Genomic DNA, 21444 nt, shown 5'->3' with positions numbered 1-21444 from the left:
ATCCCTTCCACTACACCTGGATGTTGGAGCATTCTTGTGCTCTGTGTTGGGTTGGAGAACAGGGGCATGGGTGTAACCAAATACATGAAGGATAGATCTTCTCTGTACTCAGAAAAGTTCCTTCCTTTCTTATCATTTAATCTTTTGCTCCTGTGTTTATAATGAAGGAAGTGATTTCAAATAATTTATAATAATTTATAGTTTTTTGAGATCTTTTTGAGGGAAAGGGTAGCGATGAAATTATTCTGAGGCTCATCCTATTCCCACAGCTTCCTGTTGCTGACTTTCTATTACAATGTGCAATGCTCCGCCTGGCTTCACCTTCCACTTCTGGCCACGAACATTATATTTTTGGGTGACAATTGCCTTGAAAGAGAATTAATGGGCATTGGAAGACAGTAGGGGAGGGGACAGCTCAGGTTCTTTTTTCTGAATAAATACAGAATGTGGACAGTGAGATGTTCTCTTACCTTCTTTCTAACTGGAGCTCAGACTGCAGAGGCCATAGCAAGTGCAGCTACCACTAAAGATCCCTCAACTCTAGTCCAGTACAATGTCGTATCTCATTTAAACTTTGATTTGGGAATGTTTCAGTGGGAACCCAATGAAGGAACACTGAGCCCATTGTTCAGGTGCTGTCATGACTGAACACACATCCTCTCTTTTGCTGCCTTCCTGTTTATCGGGTTACCTGGGCCGTGCCTGCTATGCCCCACCTTGGCTGCCAAATGCTTTGATGTCCAGGCCCTTCACTATCCCCATCAAAATTATCCCCCCCTTTTTTTGGGTCTCAATTTTCTAGCATTATTCCTCCTCAAAAGTATTTCTGGTGTTAATTATAAAGGCTTACTTGGGGCCTTCAAAATCAGGTAATCCTTCTGGTCTGGGCCTAGAATTCCACAATTAAATTTGTACTCTGGGTGCTTCTTTGCATTCTAAGATTTGAGGACCACTGCACAAGAACCCTGCTAGGTAAGTGATTAACTAATTAAATGAATTCAAGCCAAATTCTCATAAAGGTAATGGGTTGAGTTTACTTTGCTAGCAAGTAATTGCATGTTTTGTTAGGAAAGAGTCTAAATTTAAAGTTACAATAATGTAAAACTGTTGCAGGAAGGGACAAATACAGAGGAAGTTGCTTACTTTTATTAGCTAAAAATGATCTTTAATGCATAAAGGTATGCGTAGTATGTTCTGTGATAATCACATTTTTATAAATGATCTTAAGTTCTGTGGAAATTTAGTTATATTTCTTAAAATGTTTTAGTCTCATTATAAGTCTGATACACATTGATTTATAGATTCATCAAAAGAAATGTCTCTGACCAAAAAAAAAAAACACTATGAGTGTTCAATACATTAGATTGAAAAATCACTTAAAAATGTGGAGCATAGCAGTGAAAAAATTTGTTTCTAATTAAAAAGGGTCATTTGAACAATGATTATACACGGTGTTAGAATTCACTGGGGCTGCTTTTCTGAAAGGATACATTTAATAGCATCAGAGTAAGCTTCTCCACACTATCTAGACACAGGGCTAACCTGTTGTTTAGAGAGGCTGCTTTCAGTTGGTGGGAAACAGTTTATGCTACCTTTCCAGCCTGTAGTCTCTGCTGAAGCAGTCAAAGAAAGGTTTTGATTGAGTAAAGAAAAATCAAACAGCTGTTTAGCAAGAGTGAGACTCAAACAAAATAGATGTATTAACCTATACTTTATGACACAAAACAGCTCCCTTTTCTAACTTGTAAGAGCTGAGAGGCTCATTGTTTAGGATGAGATGAGAATTAGAATTTACCTTTTTTTTTTTTTTGCAACAATGCAGCAGTGCTGCACACATTTATTTGGTAAAATTCACCTGTTATTTTATTTTATTTTTAATTTTTATTTTAATTGTTGTTCAAGTACAGTTTTCTGTCTTTTACTCCCACCCCCCGCCCCCCGCCCCCCCCCCCCCCCCAGCGCTTTTTATTGAGAAGTCACCTGTGTTCTGTTGTTACCTCTAGTCTAAGGTGGCTAACGTCTGGAAACAGGCAGTTTGCATCTAAGGTTTTTCATTTGCAAATTAAGGATTATTTTTGCCATTATTGCTTAATAAGCTGCAGTTGTGGTTGTGGTTGTTTTTTGTCTTGGTCATAATTTAAGCCATTTCATAATAGGAAATTTTAAGATTCTAATTCCTGCCTCTACTAGTCTGTGAACTTAGTAGAGGACCAGAGAGTATTAAAACTTGAAAAGTACATATAAAAATGTTGATTGTATTATATTTTTACTTTTAACAAGGTGAAATATTCTTACATGAGCAAAGAGAAAAAGATTATTCAGTAAAATTTCATTATGATACATTACAATGACTTGAATTGAAATGGATATTGTTTCAATAGAGTATAGTTCCTAATTTTGTAATCAAGGCCTAAGTGTTTGTATTATTGTATGTAACATCCTTCAGCAAAGTCCAGCCCTTAGATAATTTTAAAAGTATTCAACCAAATATTAATTAGTGCTTTGATGTTCACTCATCTTGCTAGTGGCACAGTGTGTTAATTAGTAAACTGTGGCTACTGAGTGAAATATTATGTTTCAACTAACATTCTGAATAGTTCAGTGAGCCTAAGTAACTGGAGGGCTTAGGGCATGGAGTGTTTTTACTTAGTTCAGTTTTGTTACTAAGTGAGGGTTTATTTGAAATTTATGAACTGTTCCAAGATATGTTAGTATTTTTTATGAATTAAATTCAGTTTTTTTATTGAATATCTTTCCATATATGTCAGGGTCATCACATAGTTGGCAAAACTGTTTCTCTGGCTGTATCATTTCATGTTTTGGATTCCAGTTTGGTATCCTCTTACTGTGTGATTGAATATGTTCCGTTGTCAGCTGTGGAATGTTGATTTACAATCCCTATTTCCAGCCCAGATGTCCATATTTCTTTCTTTTTTTCCCTGAGTTCCAGATCCATGTCCAAATGCCTGCTAGATATCATCACCTGGGTATTCCACAGGCATCTATCTATCTGTCTGTCTGTCTGTCTACCTGTCTATCTACCTGTCTATCTGTCTATCTATATTTGGGGTGAAATTTTTTCTTTCAAACTTTTTTTAGTTACAGTTGACATTCAGTAATATTTTATATTAGTTTCAGGTGCACAAGATACAATGAACCTAAACTGGTGCACAGTTATACAATTTATAATTTACAAAGTGATTCCCCTGATAATTCAAGTACTGACCTGAATCGCACACAGTTATTACAATATCATTGACTATATTCTTTATGCTAATAAAGAATATTCTTTATGCTAATAAAGAATATCGCACACAGTTATTACAATATCATTGACTATATTCTTTATGCTAAACTTTACTTCCCATGACTGTTTTGTAATCACCAATTTGTACTTCTTAATTCTTTCACCTTTTCATTCATCTCCCCAATTCCCCCTCTGGCAATCATCAGTTCACTTTGTCTATGAGTTTGTTTCTATTTTGTCTGTTTATTGTTCTTTAGATTTCCCATATAAGTGAAATCATATGGTATTTGTCTTTGTCTGACTTATTTCACTCAGCATAATACCCTCTAGGTCCATTCATGTTGTTGCAAATGGTAAGATTTTATTTTATTTTTTATGGCCAAGTAATATTCCATTCTATATATGTATCACAGTTTTTATCCACTTATCTGTCAATGGGCCCTTGGGTTGCTTCCATATCTTGGCTGTTGCAAATATTGTTGCAATGAAAATAGTGGTGCATATATTCTTTCAAATTAGTGTTTTGGGTTTCTTTGGATATATACTCAGAGTGGAATCACTGGGTCATAAGGCAGTTCCATCTTTCATATTTTTTGAAGAACCTTCATACTGTTTTCCATCGTGGCTGTATGAATCTACAATCCCACCATTGATGCACAAGAGTTCCCTTTTCTCCACACCCTAGCTAACACTTGTTTGTTGATTTATTGATGATAGCCATTCTGACAGATGTGAGGTGATATCTCATTGTGGTTTTATCTCATTTGGATTTCTGTGATGATTAGTGACGTTGAGTATCTTTTCATGACTAGTGGTCATCTGTGTGTCCTCTTTGGAGAAGTGTCTATTCAGGTCCTCTGCCTACTTTTAGATTAGATTTCTTTGTGTGTGCATGTGTGTGTGTTGAATAGTTTGAGTGTTTTATAAATATTGGATATTAACCCCTTATTAGCTGTATCATTGGTGAATATTTTCTCCCATAGTTTGTCTTTTCATTTTCTTGAGGATTTCCTTTGCTGTGCATAAACTTTTTAGTTTGATGTAGTCTCATTTCTTTAATGTTTTTCTCATGTTTCTTTTGTCCAAGGAGATATATCAGAAAAAATATTCCTAAGAGAAATGTCAGAGACTTTACTGCCTGTATTTTCTTCTAGGATTTTTATGGTTTTGAGTTTTACTTTAGTCTTTAATCCATTTTGGTTTTATGCTTGTGTGTAGTGTGAGAAGGTGGTCTAGTTTCATTTTTTTCCCCATGTATCCAATTTTCCTAACACCATTTATTGAATAGACTGCTTTTACCCCATTGTATGTTCAATTGATCACATAGACGTGGGTTTATTTTTTGGCTCTCTATTCTGTTCCATTGATCTATATGTCTGTTTTTATTCCAGTACTATGCTGTTTTGATTACTATAGCTTTGTAGTGTAGTTTGATACCAGCTAGGGTGATACCTCCAAATTTGTTCTTCTTTCTCAAGATTGTTGTGGCTTTTTGGTCCTTTATGGTTCCATATGAAGTTTGCGATTATTTGTTCTAGTTCTGTGAAAAATGGCATTGGTATTTTGATAAGATTTTGTTGAATCTATAGATTGGTTTGGGTAGTATGGACATTTTAACAATGCTAATTCTTCCTGTCCATGAGCACAGTATATACTTTCAGTTATTTGTATCTTCTTCAAATTCTTTCTTCAGTGTCATACATTTTTGAGTATAGATCTTTTACAACCTTGCTTAGATTTCTAGGTTTGTTTTTTTAATCCAATTATAAATGGGATTGTTCTCTTAGTTTCAGTTCCTGATAATTCATTATGGGTGTATAAAAATGTAACCAATTTCTGAATATTTATTTTGTAACTTGCTACTGTACTGAATTCGTTTATCAGTTTTAGTAAAGTTTTGGTGGAATCTTCAGGGTGCTCTATATGTAGTATCATGCCATCTGCAAAGAATGACAGTTTTACTCCTTTTTTTCCAATTTGGATGCATTTTATTTCTTCTTCATGTCTGATTGTTGTGGCTAGGACTTCCAATACTGTGTTGAATAAGAATGGTGAAAGTGGACATTTCTGTTTTGTTATCGATGTAAGGAAAACACTTTTAGCTTCTATTTATCAAGTATAATTTTAGTCATGGGTTTGTCATACATGGCCTTTATTATGTTGTACATTCCCTCTATTCCAACTTTGTTATAAGTTTTTAAAAAAAATCATAAATGGGTGTCAGATGCTTTTTCTGTATCAATTAATATGATCATATGATTTTTTTATCCTTTATTTTGTTCAATTTGACCATCCATTCATGTGGAAAAGTCTCTGTTAACAGCTTGGGTGGGCCTGTAATTTGGGTTGGATGGAGTCTCAGGAGATCTCCATGGTGGGGTAAACCATGTTAGCCAGGTTTATGGAGTTTCAGATATAGCACCCACCTGCTGGCTCTTTGACTCTGTGTGGAGGATGGTTCAGAAAGGATACTATGGCCTCTGCCCACCTCTCTGCCTGGGGGAAAGCTGTCCCCCAGCTCTCACTTTGATGCGAGACACTTCAATTCCTCCCCATATGCCACTTGTGCCTTTCAAGCTGCTACCCCAGTTCTAGAGCTCAGAGGGAGTGAGTCTGAGTAAGTCCATGTGTGGATTCTTCAAGCGGAACTGATTGGAACTCCAGAAGTTTCTTCCACCACTCATTCTTCACTGGTTATTGCAGCCAGAAGTTTTGAGGACTTTTCTTCCTGGTACTGGAACCCTGTGCTGGGGGACCTGGTGTGGGACTCTGACTTTTGACTCCTGAGATATCCCTTCCAAATTTTTATCTACCAGGTGTGTCCTCCCCTCCCTCCAGTCAGGATGGATGTGGTTTCTTCAATTCTGCAGCTGTCAGACTTCCATTCATCTCTACCTCTGATGGCTCCAAGTGATGGTTGTTCTACAGTTTAGTTGCAATTTTGATGTGGCTGTGCAAGGAACCGAGCCTTGTTTACCTATACCTTCATCTTTCCAATGATTTTTTTTATTCTGATCTTTTCAGCTCTAAGTTCCTATTTCCTATTTTCTATGGAAGAGTCCAAACTCTTACATGATACACACACCGTCCCTCCTTTGTGAGGGATCTTTCTTGTGCCTACTGTAATCTGTGTATAACTTCATTATTGTATAGACTTTAAATAGAAATCCTCCTTTCCCATGCTGTCAGAATTGCGACTGGAACAGTTAATTGAAGAAGTTGATTAAAGGTAAAGTTAAAACATAATACATGCCAAAAAAAGAGGTTATGGATAAGCAAGGAGTTTGATATAAAGGCAAATGGTGAAGAATATTTAAGTTACTTTCTGCTTAAGGTTTATAAATTACAGAAAAGTAGAATCTATAAACCTCTGTAAAGACTCACATATGCCAATAATGTTTGATTTTTCTTTATCCTAATGATTCTTTTATTAAATTAAAAAGAATATTCTTTTATGTTAAAAAAGTCATGCATACTTGAAACATTTTATTTCAACTCAAAACATAGAAATACATTTATTTGCCAATTTTTTCATGTATAACCAAGACATTTTTTTTAAAGTGTGGGTACTTAATTGGAATTTACTTGTTTATTCTTGATTAAACTGAACCTAGAATGTGTCCTCTAGGTATTTTGTTTAAATGAAAGAGCTTAAGCCACATGTACAGCAGTCCGAGTGCAGAATTCTGGGTTTGTATGATTTCCTAGCACCACCAATTTTCTGTTGCTTTGTCCATATCTTCTTCAATAATAGTATGTTTTCCAATGGAAACTTACTTTCGTAAAGTAATACCAAGGCATTAAATCTTAGAAATAACTTAGTTGTCTGTGTTTTTAAATTACATCTTATTGGTTTGGTTAGTGTAGCATTTCATTAAAGTATACTTATATTATAATACAAGAATGTGGTTTGTGAACGTACCCTCAACGGAGGGGCGTAGAGGTTGCTTCCTGATCAGAATACTATAGATATTAGTTATTTTACAGAGGGAATGGACATTGTATTGATTAATATGGCAAAGTCGGTTGAATGGAGGTTGATTAAGAGAGTTTATACTGTAATTATTATTGTTATTATTTTTGCTTCTCTCCCTTATTACAGTGTGAATTCTTATAAGGCAAGGGCTATATTTATTTTTCATTTTCATATATGTAACCTTTACCTATGCACAGTGACTACCACTTAGTAGATACTGTTTTTGTTGGGTGAATGAACAAATACTTATGTAGATCATACTACATTTGAATAACCAGAAAGGACAGTGGGCTGGGAATCAGCTAGTATAGACAGATCATTGACCCTGGAGCCAAACTGAGGTTTGTATCCTTTCTCATTTACATTCTTGAGCAGTTTACATTGACTTTTTCACTTTAAAATATTTTATTTATTTATTTTTAGAGAGACAGGAAAGGAGGGAGACAGAGAGGGAGAGAAACATCAATGTTTGAGAAACATCAGTCAGTTGCCTTTTGTGTGCCCCCAACTGGGCACCTGGCCTGCAACCTGGGCCTGTACTCTGACTGGGAATTGAACTGCAGCCTTTTGGTTTGCAGCACAATGTCCAACCCACTGAGCCACACCAGTCAGGGAGCCTTTTTCATTTGGCAAAGGAGGATAACAACAACTTCTGGACTGTGTGAGGGTAAAATGGGAACGTGCAGTACCTAGTACAGTGCTTGACAAAGTAAGCAGTCAACAAGTACCACACTGTCCTGAAGATGCCTGTTCCTAAGGAGAACGAGGGAATTCACTTGGTCAATCTTTTCTCATTAAGAAACTTGAACTACATACTCTATGAGTTTTCCTCCAGCTCTAAAATTCTCTTTTAATAAGCAATGTTTTATGTTTTGGACAGATTTACATAACAAATATTTGGGTATTTCTTGATTTGTTACATTTTTAGACACAATTTATAAAGTAGGACCTTGAAGAACAAATATTTTCAGACTTTAGAGCATCATCTGTTAGTGAGTTAATTCTCTAATAAAATGTAAAGAACAGCTCAGCTTTGCCTGTCACTGTCACACCTAGGAGCTGAAGTAGGAGCTGAAGTAGGGGGTAGAAAAGGAGGTCCTGAGGAGGCTGGAAGTATTAGCTTAGAAGAAGTGAGGTAAAAGTAAGCTCTTGAAACTAATTTCATGGACTTGTTTTTCTGGATTAAAAAGTGGAGATAGGATGAGAAAGATGGAAACAAAATACAATTTTTGGAATGACTCTGAGGTTGTTTTCCATTTACATCTCAATTTTGGTTTGTTGACATAAATAAGTGAACTAGCAGCCTTCCTTTCAGTATTCATTCTACAGCCGATGCTAATACTTAGTTTTTATGTTGCAGTTACTGCAGTTTTCATATAGTATGGAAGAAGAGGAGTTTTTTGGAGAAAAAACATTCCAGCATTATTGTAAAGAATTTATCAAACATTCACAGCAGATAGGTGATGGCTGGGAATGGAGAACTTCAAAGGTAAGAGTAGAAAGTTTTATTTCCTATTTTGGTGGAGTTTTCTTTTTCTTTCTCTTTTTCTGTCATGTAAACCCTTAGTAATTGAAACTAATGTATGAAAGCTAGCTTGATTTAGTAAAAGGCTTAAATTGGGGAATGTTTTAAAACAGATGTTCATTTTATTACTTCAACTATATGTACTCATTATAATTAGGCTAATGAAGTATTATCTAGAAAAGTCTTTAGGTGACCTGCTTTAATTTAATAGATAAGGATGCTTAGCATATTAATTACCTGAGTATAAATAGATGCTTCTGTGGTGCCTCCAACTATTTGTTTACACTATTCATTTTCCTAGGAAACTGTCTTCATCCAGAGAGTGAAAAGATAATCCTGAAATCAAACCACAGTCAAACAATCACAAATTCTGAAATACCGAGGACTGTGTTAATTGAGAATTTTTTAATAGTGTAAACACGTTTCAAAACATTCTTTTGATTTTATTTAGTAACAGTAATGAAAAAGTCTATGTACTCATTTATTTTTCACACATATATTTAGTAAGGTTCTTTGCTAAAAGCTTTTAAAGAATTCCTTGAAATCCCTTCTTCAGAGAGTAAATTTTCTCTACTTGACATCTTATCTGATTCTCAAAAAAGTGATGAATCTTGAGTCTCTGCTGATTGACTCTGTTTCCCATATGTACTCTGAGAGACAGGAACAGTTTTGAGCTGATTCCTATTATTCAGAACTAGGCCAGGGAGATGTAGGTCTTGATCAGATCTCGAGTGTCACTGGTGACAGAAGCCGTAATTTCTCATTGGGTCGTATGTTGTCTAGTCTTTGACAGGGTGACTCATGGGATGGTTCAGGGGTTGGTAGATTCCAGCCCCACTCGCTCTATGACTGGGCAGCCCATAAGCCCCTAGGGCATCTCCTGCTCCAGGGTAACATGACCTTACTGGCACCTTTTATTAATTTTTGTTTCTGAGAATTTTATAATCTTGTTTGCTATGATGTTTGAATTTTTGTTCATATTATTTCATCTATGATTATTATGTGCCAACATATAAAAGAAGTGCTAATTTTTGTATATTAATGTGGTAACTATTCAATCACTAATTTATCCTTTTAGTTTTCATAAATTTTCAGTGATTTCCCTGTAATCTTCTAGGTAGAGTGAGGTCATCTGGCAGTAAAGAATTTTTTTGTTGCCTTATTTGTAATATTTTTCTCTATTATTTTATGAATGGTTTGAGAAACGATACATAATGGTGATACAAGTTCTCTTTGTCTTTCTCTTTATCTTAATATTAATACTTCTGATATATAATAATTAAATAAAATAATTGATTGTTAGCGGTTTATTTATTGAATGAGTAAAGGTTTCTGCCACCTTTTGACCTGTAATAATTTGTGTGGTTACTTCTAGGGAACTTTCCCTTTTGCCAGGTTTTGTTAAAAAAAGAATTTATCTTTTATCTTAAGCTTGAGGGAGAATGATATAGATTCCTGTTACCATTTCTGTGACCCAGCAGAGTGGAAGGGGAGAAGGTTAGGGAGGGAACTTGGAGTGGACTACGTGAGCGCGTGCATGTGTGTGTGTTGTAGGGGTGGTGGGGCACTGGGGATGATCTCCAGGAGGGAATTACATCTGTTAGAAGTTTCTTCACTAAATTCGTTGAAACTAGTTCCAGGATTTGTTTATATTCTTGTTCTGGCCTGGGCTGCAGGTATGGGTATGGCTAACTCTAACTTCTTGTTTGCTGCCACTGTCTGCTGGGTTAAGAAAGTTTCCTACCCTTTGGAGTGAGAATTGCACCTTTAATTAAGGATAGTTCTTTTTAATGTGGGGGTGAGTCCAAAGATAGTATCAAAACAAAACAAAGCAAAACCAAACACTGTTGAGAGAAAATCTCTGTCGCCTGAGGGCAAGGCCTGCAAACTCACAGCTCTGCAGAGACCAGGCCTGGTCATGTAAATGGGCAGAGCTGCCAGAAACACAGCAGCCTGTGGTCGCAGCTGACCACAGTGGTAGGCCTGCTGTCAGGTTGGAAACATGGGCCCAAGGGTTACCAGATCTTTCAAGGAAAGCCAAAAGGATTTTGGGAGAGAAATATCTAAAATTTTAAATGTTGGCAAGTAACAGATGTTTTTTAAACATGGCGAGGAACAAAGCCAACATGCCAGTGGTGCATAACAAAGGGGGCATGCGTCCCCCTGATGACTTACGGAACTGGGCGTCTCCCTTGCAGGACTGTAGTTTCTCACCGGGCCCTGCCTCAGTGCATGCTGTTGACCTCAGTTAGAAAAAGGGGCTCCAGGCAAACAGATTCCTCCTTTCTAGATGTTGGGGTGTTAGTATTTTTGCTAAGTAGTTTCAGCAGTCCCATATCCTTTGTATGAAGGAAATTGTGCATCAGTTACTTGGTTGTTTCCCCCAAACCTTCCATTTGTATTAACATGTCAGTCTTTTTGTAGGACTGTTTGGAGACAATACTTAAACCACTGTTTTATTTTTTAGGCTCTAGAAATTTATTTTTATTAAAAAATAGCTGTATTGAAGTACAATTGACAACTGCTCATATTTAAAGTGTACAGCTGGTAATTTTTGACATTCGTATGGACCTGTGAGCCTTCAACATAATCAAGAAAGTGAACATATCCATCACCCTCAAAAGGTTCCTTATACATTTTTAAAATACCTCCCTCTGTGCCTTCCTGTCCCTGAAAGTTAGTTTTGAAAAGAATCTTGTTTATCCTGACAGATAGAGGCTCCAACATATTGTCAATTATACCTTCAGGTTTGTTCATAAATCACTCTAGCAACATCTATTTAATTTTTTAATTTTGAAGAATCACTAAAATATTTAGAGAATTGGTATAGTTCAACTTTATAGATAAGTTAAAACATCATTTTTTTTCCTGCAAAGTTGATAAGAAAAGCAATGTGAATTAATGGAGATGTAACAATTTAAAAAATTTTAAAAGAGCCTTTGCTGGTGTGGCTCAGTTGGTTGGAGTGTTGTCCTATACACTAAAGGTTGGGGGTTCGATTCCCAGTCAGGGCACATGACCTAGGTTGTGGGTTTGATCCTTGGTTGGGGTGTGTATGGGAGGTAACCAATTGATGTTTCTCTCTCACATCTATGTCTCTCTCTCTCTTTCCCTTCCTTTCTCTCTAAAACCAATAAACATATTAAATTTCTTTAATTTTAAAAGGAAACTTTCTAAAAGTAGTCAAAAACAGTTCTGATTTTTATATCTGGAGGTATGCAGAACAGGGAGAATACTTCTAAATCATTATTTTTCAGTGGGGCTGGATGCTGTTGGCATCTGGGCAGAACAATTCTTCTTGTTCCCCTACCCCGAACATTTCTAAATCTTTCAGGGAGGAGGTATGCTCTCACTGAGAACTATTGTTTAACATGGTGGTCTGTGGGAAATTAATGATTGTGGTTAGGAGCATGGGCTTCAGAGTTAGGAAGATCTGGATACAAATCCCTGCTCTACCTGTCTCACCTTGGTCTACACTACAGGGGCTGCCCTATGTTTTCTGCAAAAGGTCAGATAGTAAATATTCTGTGCTTTGTGGGCCATCCAGTAGTTCTGCCTTTGTAGAATGAAAGGCTGTAGACAATACATAAATATATGAGCATGACTATGTTCCGGTAAAACTTTGTTTACGCACCTTGAAATTTGAATTCATGTCATTGTCAAGTATCACAAAATAATTATTCTTTGTGATATTTTAAATTATTGAAAAAATGTAATAACCTCTCTTAGTTCACAGCCTGTACAAAACCAGCACTGGGCAGGATGTGGCTCATGGGCTGCAGCTTGCTGACTGGTGCTCTGGGGCTTGCTTCCAAACTTGTAAGGAACAAGCTAGGATAAAGTAAGGAGAGGGAATACATTGAGCAACAAAACCAAAATAAAAAATTTGTGATAAATTGAAACTCAAGTTAAAAAATACTAGGATGACACTGAACAAAGGTAACCTAGCCCTAATCTCATCCAACTGGACATTTTACTTTGGAAATAGTACTAGAAACTATAGATCATATAAATAAAAATCTAAAGCCTCTTTAGATATAACATGGACTGCACATTAAGATAATAGATAAAACAATGAAAACATAACAATATTTATTGAGAAAAAGTACAGAGCAGTGGTTTGAGTATAGGCTCAGGAGCTGGGTTTGAATCTCAACTTCTTTAAGTACCAACCGAATAGCTTTGGACAAGCTGCTGACCTTTGTGCCTCAGTTTTCTTATAAAATATCTACTTTTTAGGTTGGTTGTGAGGATTAAATGAGTTACTACATACAAGGTGCCTAGAAACAAAGTGCTCTGACAGTCAAAAATAATAGCTATTACTGTGCACATTATTAAGCCAAGCATCTATGCCCTAATTATATACATACAGAGAAAGGAAGCACAAAGGTATTTGAGCCAAACTCATTGGATATGGGGTCTTAATGGGAAACATTTGTGTTTTAAAAATAAATTTGAGAGAATTGTTGATTTATATACAGTGGTAAGAAATAACAGAGATATTCTATACTGCATCTAGTTTCCTTCAGTGACAACCTCTTGCATAACTGCAGTATGATAATATAATCAGGAAATTGGCACAATACACAGTTTATTTAGATTTCATCAGTTCTGTGTGCACTCAATTGTGTGTGTATGTATTCAGTTTTTTGTTAAGTTTATTCTCTAGCAAGAGCAATCAGATAGAAAATTAGGTCATTAATTTAATAATTTCAATAATGTTGAAAAAGATAGTTGCACAAATTCTTGTAGATCACACACTTGAATATTACTTCCAAGGTTTTCAAAGTAAGAATGTTTCTCTGTTGGAAACTCAGCCCATCTGGATTTGATCTGGCTTCTTCTTTCCATTTCCCTTGACCACCCCTTACTCCCAGAGGCTTTCCTCTGAAGAACTGAGACATATGAATAAAGAGATTGAAAATAAAACTTTTCTTCAAGTTTCACACCAGACTATTGAAACAGAGGGTACAAGGCTTAATTCTTGCATTGCAAGTATTGTAGAAAAGAGTGGCATCTTTTTGATCATTTGTTAGAGGTAATGAATTTGTGATTTTTTTTTAAAGAATATGAATAAAGATATTAGAAAAAGTAGCTTGAAAGCAAAACCATGAGCCATGTAGAATGGTAGCTGAAGAGTTGCATGCAGCCCTTGATGTGTTGATTCTGCTAACCTAGAAGAACTGAGGCGGGGCCTCTCCCTAGTTCCTCCCCCTATCATAGGGCTTGGCGAATCTTCAGAGGCAGCTGAGTCTTCCCACACTAATCCTTGAGATAAGAACTTTAGCTTATGGAGAGTCCTAAACCTTCAATGAAAACATTTACGTAGGCTTCCTTTGGATCTGGAAAAGCGAGTGGATTGTTCACATATGAAATACAAACTGGTCATCAGTCATCAGTTATATTAGAATGATTGGAAAGATGAGGGTAATTATATGAGATAAAAAGAACAATGTGTCTGGAACTCAAATAAATTTGCTAATTGGACTCCCCTGCTATGAATCTCATTCAGGTCTGGTCATTTTAAGGGAAAAAAGTATTTATGGGTAATTTTCTTATACAGCTGTTCATTTTACTTTTAGCTTGTTTTTCAGTGTGAAGTGTAACCATTTACAAAGTTTTAATAGTCAATTAGACAGAAAATATGCTAATTTAAAAGTAACATACTTAATGCTGTTTTATTCAAGATTGGATTATCGTTAATGGTGACATTAAATATTAGAATAAAGAGACTTCAATCATTAAAAAAATAAAAACAAATTCTTGCTTTACCATTTAGTAGCTGGATATTGGAAAATTACTTAATGTCTCCAAACTTCATTTTTAAAATCTATAACAATTAGATTGACAATTAAATTAACAATACTACCCACCTAATATGGTTATTGTGTAAATTAAATGAGATTTGCACTCAAAGAGTTTGGCATACTTTATGGTGCATGGAAAGCCATATTATGGTTATAATTTTTAATTGGTTGAAATATTCAGTGTCTTTTACAGAATAATGCCCCAAATGAAAATGTAGTTATGTTTTTAGAAACCTCTGGGAAAGTCTGTTTAGCAGCAAATATACTGTACTGGTCTGTAATATATTATTCTTTAGGATAAGAACGGGGAACAGAAGATGGTAAATAACAGTGAATACAGTTGTTTGAAACACATGAAATATTTTAAAAATCCATGAGTTTATAATGAGGGAGAGAGAGAGAGTGAGAGAGAGAACATGAGAGAGAGTGGAGTAGAACAGTCTCCAAACCTAATTCATTGAATATCATTGGAGTATCTAGGATGTCAACTCCTTGCTCTGAAAATTGTTAGAAAGAAAGACATGTTTATCCTGTCTTTCCTTTATGAGCTATATTTCATAATAACCAAATAGCCTAATTTGATAAAGGAAAATGTTTCTTTTTAGAATTTTATCTGGTAAACATGGAAAAGATGGTAGAATTAAACAAATCACTTTTCAATCCCTAATGAAATGAATTAGGCAACCATAATCAGTGGATAGAACTGTTAGATGAAAGGTTGATGGGGCATTTACAGAGGAAGGATTGAGCTATCATCACCTGAACCTAGTGATCAATCTTGGTGTTACTAAAAAGAGGGCATCCAGATATTATATACTTTCTGAAATTTTATAACATAAATCACAGAGCATAATCTATGAAATATTCTTGTCCCAAAAGTTGAACCTGAATAAAATCAATTAAGGAACTCAAGTGATGCAGGACCAAGTTAATTGACACCACAGGAAGCAAATAGAAAAATCCAGAAATCTAAAGGACAGCTGACCCAATTTCCTTTAAAGTTAATGGTAAACATAAAGAAATGAGGAGGACTGCATCTCTAACTACCTAGGATTGAAGACCAGGCTTTTGTTTGTTTGTTTTTTGTTTTTGCTTTTTCAGTATTCTTTGGGATAGTAACCAGTAAGTGGTCCCAGGGCTCAAGACTAGTGTGTAGCTCAGGTTCTGTGCCAGTTGCCCCGAGAGGGTGACAACCATCATCAGTGTGGTTCAGGGAGACGGATCCACTGACCATGCTCTTGGATATTTTAACAGTGTCAGTTTGCTATGAAAGCTTTTAAGTCTTCACTCTTTTTTTTTTTTTTGATTTATCTTATTGACCTGTAACAAGGAGTTTTTGGACTAGTAACAACTAGCTCTCACAGTGATACCAGTTCACATCACACTTTGAGTAGCACTATTCTAGATGAAAAAAAATTCAAAAGACATAACCTAATGTTATGTGTGAAACTTATCTGGATCTTGACTCAAACAAATCAACTGGAAAAGGAACTATTTCAAACAACTGGGGATATTTTATTATCAACTAAAATATAAAATTATACCAAGGAGCCTAGCAAAGAAAAAACAAACCAGGGATAGACGAAGCAGTGTGGCAAAATCTTGATATGTATTGAGTATGGATAATGTGTATACATTGATTTTGGAATTATTTTCTTTACCTTTATCTATGTTGTATTATATGCTTCCCATTCTTCTGTCTTGTCACAATTTACTCTCTACCCTAAACGTTATTCATAATTACAAATGTTCTTAGCCTTATTTTAGATTCAAATGCCTTTTGGGAATTTGTGTAAAGTTTAAAACTTCAAAGCAAATTGCCTTCTAAATTTTTTTAAAGATATATTTTAAAATTCTATTGTATTTTTTCTGTTACTATTTAGTCACCTTACACCTCTCTACCTCTTGCAATCACAACATTGTTGTCCATGTCCATCAGTCCTTTTTCCTTTTTGCTCAATCCCTCCACCCCCACCCTCCCTCCCCAACTTGTTCTTTTTCCTGTGTGTGTGTGTGTGTGTGTGTGTGTGTGTGATTACTTACTAGCCACGGTACATTAGTTTAGGACTACACTTACATGATTTGACCAATAGGTGTTCTACTCTCTTCTCTCACTTCTCTATAACAGAAACAGGAAGAGAACACAAAACAAAGTATTATACTAACATTGAGATTCGATTTTATGCAATTAATACTAGATCATTTTGTGTGTTATTGTTAAAGGAGAAATAAAGCCCTCACCACTAATTCCTGTCTTTTCAGTTAAGCTGATTTGATTATGTTTTGAAACTTATATAGCAACACAGAAATATTTCGATTACTTCCTTTGTAGTTAGGAACTACTGATTGAAAGACCTTACTTTCTAATTTCTATACAATAAAATTTTAAAATTTTGCTTATTCTTAGAAATTCAAACTGATTTTTCAAAATTATATTTTATTGATGATACTATTACAGTTATCCCAATTTTTCCCCCCTTTTTCTACCCTCTGCCTACCACCCCCCAGTTGCTCAGGTGATCCCCACACCTTTGTTTATGTCCATGGGCCATTCGTGTAAGTTCTTTGGCTATTCCATTTCCTATATTGTACTTTACATCCCCATGGCTATTCTGTAACTACTTATTTGTACCTCTTAATCCCCTCACCTCTTTACCCATTTCCCCCACACTCCCTTCCCCTCTGGCAAACATCTAAAAACTCTCATTATCTATGATTCTGTCTCTGTTCTTCTTGTTTGCTTAGTTGGTTTTTTAGATTCAATTGTTGATAGATGTGGATTTTCTTGCCATTTTATTGTTCATAGTTTTGATCTTTTAATTTTTCCTAAATAATATTCAGTTTGTGTATCCTTTGTTTCTGACTGGATCTTTTTTATGCTGTTGGAAGTCCTCACTAAGTTCCTTGACTATCCTTATAACCAGTGTTTTGAACTCTGCATCTGATAGATTGCTTTTCTTCATTTTGTTTAGCTCTTTTTCTGGAGTTTTGGTCTGTTCTTTCATTTGGGCCATGTTTCTTTGTCTCCTCATTTTGATAGCCTCCCTGTACTTGTTTCTGTGTATTAGGTAGAGTTGCCCTGACTCCCTGTCTTGGAGCATAGCCTAATGTAGAAGGTGTTCTATGGGATCCAGTGGCACAGCCTTCCCTATCACCCAAGCCGGATGCTTTTAAGGTGTGCCTTCTGTGTGGGCTGAGTACATCCTCCTCTTGTATTTGAGCCTTGCTTGCTGTTGGCAGTTCAATGGGAGGGAATTACCTAGGCCAGTCAGTTGTAAGGATTAGCTGTGACCACTTGTCACCAACCTCTATCCTCTGTGGAGGATAAGCTGTACAGTGGCAGAGTGGTGGTGCTTCAACATGGTCTGTAGCTGTCTAGTGGGTATGGAGGCCCTGGGGTTTCTTGAGTGGTGCAGACCAAGGTTAGCCCCCACCTGTGTTTTGCCCAGGGCTACTCTGCTGAGCAGTAGAACAATTTGAGGTGGTTGCTACTTGTGCTGGGCTTGGAGATTCCCAAGTGAAACAAAGCTGTAAATCTCTGCTGGTTCCTGCTAGTGCCCTGTCTGGGGTTACTTAGAAAGTGGTACCAGGGCTGTTGACTCATTGATGTTAGCTGTAGCTTGTTTGAAAGGATTTAGGAGGTTGTGAATCTTGAGTCAAGACCAGCCATTCATATGGAAAAGCTGTTGTTAACAGCTGTAAATTGGGTGGGGCAGAATCAGGTGATCTCCAGGGTTGGGTATACAGTGTTAGCCAAGGTGATAGAATCTCAGATATGGCACCTGCCTGCGGGATCTGTGGCTCTGCCTGCCTTTCTGTCTGGGAAAAAGCTGTCCCCCAGCTCTCACCTTGATGCCAGACACTTCAGTCCCTCCCTGTATACCACTGGTGCCATTCAAGCTGCTATGCCAGGGCTAGAGCCTTAGGGGGAATGAGTCTGAGTAAGTTTCTCTGTGGGTTTTGAAGCAGAACTGCTTGGGATTCCAGCCATTTCTTCCACTGACTCAATCCCAGCTGGCTTTTGTAGCTATAAGTTATGGAGACTATCTTCCTGGTACCCTGGGCTAGAGAGCCTTGTATGAGTCTGAGACTTCTTGCTCCTGAGATAGCCCTCCCAAATTTTTACCAACCACACGTGTATGTGGGACCAGCCTGTTCCACATCTCTGTCCCTCCTACCAGTCTGGATGGTTGTGGTTTCTTTAATTCTATAGTTGTCAGACTTCCATTCAACTTGCTTCTTGACGGTTCTGGGTGATGGTTGTTTTATAGTTTAGCTGTAATTTTGATGTGGTTTTGCGAGCAGGTGAGCCATGTTTACCTATGCTGCCACCTTGACCAGAAGTTCAAACTGATTTTTTAATGCTTTCCTTCCAGTGGTCTTTCTCTTTGTCTAATTCACATTTCTTAAAATGCTTCACCATTATGTTAATTATATCAAATTCATACTTTAAAACTAGGTTCTAAAGTATTTATATATTTTATTTTATTCCATCTTTTAACACTATCTTGGTAGAAAATTCATCCTACCCTTGCCATGAGTCTTGTTGTCCTGCTGAATTTCATATGCTGTTTATTTGTGGAACTATCTTTTTTGTAATGTCTTATTATGAAAAATTTGAAGCATAGAAAAGTAAAGAGACTGATATAATAAATTCCCACGTATCTATCACCTATCTCCCACAACTATCAACTCACATCCAGCAGCTCATTGTTTTAAAGAACCTGTGGCAAATATGAAATAATGTAATATTTTCCATTTAATTAACTTGGCTTTCTTTTTTTCCCCATATGTCTTAAAATTATGCATTCTTTAAGTTACTTTAAATTTATTTATCATTATATATTAAAGTTAATGAATGACCTTACCCCTTGCTCGTCTGGCTAAGTGGATTGAGCACAGACCTGCAAACTGAACAGTGTCTGGTTCAATTCCCAGTCAGGGCACTTGCCTGGGTTGTGGGCCAGGTCCCCAACAGGGGGTGTGCCAGAGGCAACCAACTGATGTATCTTTCACACACTGATGTTTCCCTTTCTTTCTTCCTCCCTTCCCATCTCTCTAAAACTAAATAAATAAAATCTTTAAAAAAAAAGGACCCTAGAGGCATAAAATATTATTTCTACAATTTTTTACTTATTTAAAAAATAAGTAAACTAAGTAAAAATGAGTAAAATAAGTAAATAAGTAAAATAAGTAAAAATAAGTAAAAATAAGTAAACTTTTTACTTATTAAAAAATAAGTAAAAATAAGTGATCTTTTTACTTATTAAAAAAATAAGTAAAAATAAGTGATGTTTTTACTTATTTAAAAAATTGTGGTAAACTATAAGTAACATAAAGTTTACCATCCTAACCATTTTTTAAGTGTACAGTTCAGTGGAGGTAAGTAGTGCATTCACACTGTTGTGACACCAAGTTCCTCGACGTTTTTTATCTTGCAGAATTGAAACTTTGTACCATTCAACAATAAGTCCTCATCCCCCTCCCTACAACTCCTGACAACCAGCATTCTGTTTTCTGTGTCTATGAATTTGACTGCTCTAGGACTCTCATATAAGTGGATTCATACAGAATTCATCTTTTTGTGACTGACTTATTTCATTCAGCATAATGTCTCCAAGATTCATCTATTATTTTTACTAGTTTTGAATTAGGATTTTATGAAGTAGGGAGCTATACAGAAAATTGGGAATGAATTTCTGTTAGATGACAACATCTTGAATTACATAGCTTCATTCTGTTAAGAGATTTCATTTATTTCTGAAACACACTATTATTAAAGAGGATTAAATTTTATATATATACATATATGTGTATATATATGTGTGTGTGGTGATATACGTATATATCCACACACATACACTGACATGCACATCCTTTAAGAGGAGTGGAAGTGTTACTGGCTCAGGATGCTTGAGCATAGGTTAGACCAATCATTGACCACAAAATTATGCATAAATGTAATATTGAGAGAAACAAACCATAGTCAAAAGCATACTTCTTTTTTAGTCATGAGCTGTGTATGCTTAGTTAAGGAACCTGAACTATATTCTGAAGTAATGGAGAATCACTAAAGGATTTAACCAGGGAGTAATGGATTGGAATTGCATTTTATAAAATCTCTTTGGAAAGGTGGAAGGCAGGTTGGTAGATGGCTAGATTAGAGACAGAAAGCAGAAATAATGTCCTGAACCAAGACTGTGGCAATGGAAAAGAGGTCAGAGGATGCAGAGGTATGCTAGTTTGAGAGATTTTTAAAGGTGAAATGAACTGATATAATAATCCATTAGGTCTACATATTGAGGAGACAGGAGTAAAAGCCTTCAGGTTTATCAGCCAGAAGGATGTTGGAATCATCTACTAAAACAAAGAATTTAATCATTAGGAGGTTGAAAGATGATGAGCTCAGTGTTGACCATGTGGAGTTCAAGGTCAACAGAACTCCAATCTATGAAACTACTTATATACTTAGACATTTTGAACAATCTATTGTTTAGGAAAACATAAGGAGTATAGAGAAATATGGAGCTGTACTGGTTTAGTGCTCAGTCCTAGCTCAAACTTAGCCAAGTCAATTGTTATCTTGGTGCCTATGTTTGTTCATTTATTCTAGTTATCTCGATACAGATGAAGGCAATAAGACTGCCATATATATTTATATGAGTGTCATGAGCATAAAAAGATACTGTAAAATAAGAATATATGTGATTGCTGCTATAGCACACAATTTGTTCTAGAAATTGTAACTAATGCAATACGATCAAAATGAAGCCATGCATTCTTTTTTTTTATCCTTGCCCATGGATGTGCTTATTGACATTAGATTGAGAGGAAAGAGGGAGAGAGAGGGAGAGAAACATGGGTGTGAGAGAGAAACATTGTTCAGTTG

At 36.0% G+C, this 21444-nt stretch overlaps 1 protein-coding gene across 2 annotated transcripts in view; it reads left to right on the top strand.

Moving 5' to 3' along the window:
* The window catches only part of ATG10 (autophagy related 10), a 226428-nt gene that overhangs the window by 5205 nt on the left and 199779 nt on the right, over positions 1–21444 (top strand). The window contains exon 2 of one of the 2 annotated variants that reach the window (XM_045847995.1): positions 8584–8712. In XM_045847995.1, the coding sequence (XP_045703951.1) occupies positions 8605–8712 (108 nt within the window). In that variant the 5' untranslated portion in view covers positions 8584–8604. Of the gene's footprint in view, positions 1–8583; positions 8713–21444 lie in introns of those variants that run through there. The other variant, XM_045847996.1, reaches the window with a different exon arrangement.

Source organism: Phyllostomus hastatus, unplaced genomic scaffold (genome assembly GCF_019186645.2).
Source record: "Phyllostomus hastatus isolate PE091 unplaced genomic scaffold, TTU_PhHast_1.1 phas_contig_58, whole genome shotgun sequence".
NCBI classification, from domain to species: domain Eukaryota; kingdom Metazoa; phylum Chordata; class Mammalia; order Chiroptera; family Phyllostomidae; genus Phyllostomus; species Phyllostomus hastatus.
Note: the sequence above shows the minus strand (reverse complement) of the source record. Positions and strands in the feature narration are given on the sequence as shown.